Source organism: Arachis ipaensis, chromosome B08 (assembly GCF_000816755.2).
Source record: "Arachis ipaensis cultivar K30076 chromosome B08, Araip1.1, whole genome shotgun sequence".
Classification (NCBI taxonomy): domain Eukaryota; kingdom Viridiplantae; phylum Streptophyta; class Magnoliopsida; order Fabales; family Fabaceae; genus Arachis; species Arachis ipaensis.
Window position 1 is genome coordinate 122,341,258 of NC_029792.2, and position 3,882 is coordinate 122,345,139.

Below are 3,882 nucleotides of genomic sequence, written 5' to 3' on the forward strand. Positions count from 1 at the left end.
ATTGAATAAGAAAAAAAAAAAAAAAAAGAAGAAAGAGGAGGAGGAGGTGGTGATGGTGGTGGTGGTGGTGGTGGTGGTGACGACGGTAATGAAAGTGAAAAATAATAAAAAAGGAGGAGAAGAAGAAGAAGACGTAGCATCAGGAAAGAAGCGCGGAGGAGAAGAAAATGGAAAAAAGAAGCGCATGACTCTAAATTACTTGGATAAACTTGGATACTAAAATTGCTTGGATGTGGAGAATAATTCTTTTCCATCAATATAAACATACAGATAAGAAATTTAATATTTTCTCAATATTCTTTAACAATTATTCTCCACATACAAGTAATTTTTTGATACAAGTCATTTATATTCACGCGTGCACGTTCTTCTTCGTGCCGTTACTGCACGTTATTCTTCGTTATTTTTCTCTTTCGTTATCGTCATCACCAACACCACCTCCTCCTCCTCTTCCTCCTTTTTTCATCGAAATTTTTTCTCCTCCTTCCTTTTCCTCATTCTCCTCCATCATCAGTTATCTCGTCGTTGAAGATAATGAATAATTCAAGTTCATATTGTCAATTGAATCAGAACAAAATTGATTATTGTTTTGAATCCAATCAAGTGGCTGAAGTGTGGTTCGATTCTAGTTAATTCTTCCATTGGTAGTTTATGATTTTGTAGGTGAATAATATTTCATCGTTGATGTTTTGAATTGAATGTAACGTAAAAATTCTGCATTAAAGAAAGTATTTTTTTGTATTTGCAGCAAATTTGGGTGTAACACGAAGATATTTAAGTGTATTATTTAAGAATTTTCGGTGTATGTGTGCTGATAAGTTCTGCATAATTCAAAACTCTTCTTCTCCTCCCTCCTCATCTTCTGTTGCTTCTTCTTCTTCTTCTTCTTCTTCATCATTATCATTATCTTTTTTTTCTTATTCATCTTTTTTTTTGTTTTACCTTCTCAAGTTTCTTCTTGTTTTACTCTTTTAACAAGAGTAAAAACAAAAATATCAAACAAAGAAGAAGAAAAACACATAATGCTGCAAAATTACTTGGAAGATGATGAACTTACATTCATTCAACTAAAAGAAAAAAATAAGGAAAGAAATAAGAAGAAAAAATCCAGCATTAGAGGAAATATTTTTCTGTATTTGCAGGAAATTTGGGTGTAACATGAAGATATTCGAGTATATTGTTTAAGAATTGTCGGTGTTTGTGTGTTGATAAGTTCTGCATAATTCAAAACTCTTCCTCTTCCCCCTCCTCATCTTCTGCTGCTTCTTTTTTTTTTCATCATCATCACCATCTTCTTATTTTTTTCTTATTCATCCTTTCTTTTTTATTTTATTTTCTCAAATTTCTTCTTGTTTTATTCTTTTAACAAGAATAAAAACAAAAAAATCAAACAAAAAAGAAGAAAAAACACATAATGTTGCAAAATTACTTGGAAGATGATGAACTTACATTCATTGAGTTAATAGTCAAAACCGTCCCTGAAAGATACCTCGATCTCCATTTTCGTCCCCAAAAGATAAAATTAATCAAATTCGTCCCCGAAAGATACTCTACCTGGTCACGATCGTCCTTCCATCATGTCCATAGCTGAGTTGGCAAACGTCCACTGACGTGGGCCGTTAACTGCCAAGGTGGCAAATGCCAAGCTGTACCATGTTGTTGCTGACCAGATAAGTCTTGTTTTAGGCGTCAAATTAGTCCTTGAAGTGGATAAACCCTAATCCCAAATTCAACGATAAATATCAGAGCTCAGATTGGTTCCGAATCTTTCATGGCTGATATGATGAAAAAACCAGGGTTATCCAGAACAAAATCCGAAGGAAATTTCAACTTTCAGCGTTTCATACATAGCCTTCAGTTAAAGTAGGTTTCTTCTCTTCTTCTTCCCAGGTTTTCTTCTTATTCTTTTTTGCATCATCTTCAATTCCCAAGCCTTTCAATTCATCAATGCAAGGTTCTTCTTCACCTTCCCCACAATTTAGCTCCTTCTCCAACCACAATTTCGTCCACAACCTCCTCCACTTCGCAGCTGCTACCACTGGAGACCTTCACCTCATCGTCGCTTTCTTCGCATCCTTTCTCGACGGTACATGCTCCGGACAGCTCGTTCTCCGGCTCGATCCCAATCACAGCATCGGAGGTTCCCTCGGCTGCGGCTGGCCACGGGTCGTTGACGCAATCTCCGGCGGTCTCGTCATCGTCATCGGAGAAAATCGCGGCGGCGGACTTCACGGCAGCGGCTGCTTTAAGGAATGCTTGGTGGATGGATTCAGGCAGAAGAGCACAATCTTCGAGGCCTGCATCTTCAAGGCGCGGGGGTAGGATCTGGTGCAGTAACCCGTGTTGTTCTTTGGTTGACTCCATTGGAAAATCAGGTTCCAATTCCCAATTAGATTTTTTATGATTTTTAAATTTTATGAAATGAAACCCTATTTGCTAAATCTCAGGGAGGAAGTTGAGCTATATTAGGATCCGGAATGTGGTGGTGACTTGAACCTCACTGTCTTTGGTCTAATGGCAGAAACTGTTGCCTGGAAAGATTCAATTTTGGGTGATAAGCCATTAATGGCACCTGCAAGAAGCTCAGAGAAAGATCTGAAAGTAGAACAATTAGGCCTTGAAGCAACTGGTTTTGCCACAACTACTCTCTCAGTTTCATTAATATCCATTTTCAGTCAGTACTTTTTACAAATAAATGGTCTGCAACTTCCACTCTTCCTCAAAAATAGCAGGAATTTCTCTTGATGATGACTTCAACTCATCCTAAGATAAGGATCACCAACCTGGAACACCTAACATTATGCCAAGTTTTAATATTAGTTCCTAATACAGAAAGAAATTTCACTATCATGATTATGAGTCTCACTCATGCTACTGTGCCTGGTAAAGATGGCCAATGTAAACAAAAGAGAAGACAAAACGGGGGTAAGGTTTGCAACATTTGAATCTCTCTTCTGAAGACAAAACGACGACGTTTCAAGGCTAGGAGAGCCTTCTACCATAACGGCATCATTTTGGTTGTCTGCCACGTTGGCAGTTAACGGTCCACGTCAGTGGCCGTTTGCCAACTCAGCTATAGAAATGACGGAAGGACCAACGTGACCAAGTAGGATATCTTTGGGGGACGAATTTGATTAATTTTATCTTTCGGGGACGAAAATGGAGATCGAGGTATCTTTCAGGAACGGTTTTGACTATTAACTCTACATTCATTCAACTAAAAGAAAGAAAGAAATAAGAAAAAAAAGAAGAAGAAAAAAATGCAGCATTAGAGAAAATATTTTTCTATATTTGCAACAAATTTGGGTGTAATACGAAGATATTTGGGTGTAACACAAAGATATTTGGGTGTATTGTTTAAGAATTTTCGGTATATGTGTACTGATAAGTTCTGCATAATTCAAAATCCTTCCTCTTCCTCCTACTCATTTTCTGCTGCTTTTTCTTCTTCATCTTCTTATTTCATATTCTCATAATTTTTTTTTTAGGAAAAAATTAAGCAAAGAAGAAAAAAATACATAATGTTGCAAAATGAATAGAAAGAGGAGGAGGGAAAAAATGTAGCAACAACAACAGTAATAAGAAAAACGGCGATGAAGATGAAACACGCGAAGAAAAAAGAGAAAAACGCAAAGAAAAAAGAAAAGAAGAAGGAAAAGGAGGAACGCGAGATACAAAGAGGAACAACGTAATTTTCCGCGCACATTATGTAAGTGACTTATACGACTTATATGTAAAAAAGACTTGTATATATAATCGTACTCATTTTTTAACAATCTAAAATAAAAAAAATTAATTATTGTTCAATCAATACCAATTATTTTTTCAGTTATCTTTTTATTAATTTTTTTTTCAAACACTATAATTTTATTTTTCATTGGG

The 3,882-nt window shown here is 36.1% G+C and overlaps 1 protein-coding gene across 1 annotated transcript; it reads right to left on the bottom strand.

Moving 5' to 3' along the window:
• On the bottom strand, positions 1,963–2,364 carry LOC107611620. The gene has a single exon (XM_016313528.1). It carries the CDS (start codon positions 2,362–2,364, stop codon positions 1,963–1,965), a length of 402 nt encoding a protein of 133 aa, XP_016169014.1.

Coding starts and splice junctions, on each gene's coding strand:
- LOC107611620 (XM_016313528.1), bottom strand. CDS start 2,364: ATGGAGTCAACCAAAGAACAACACGGGTTACTGCACCAGATCCTACCC.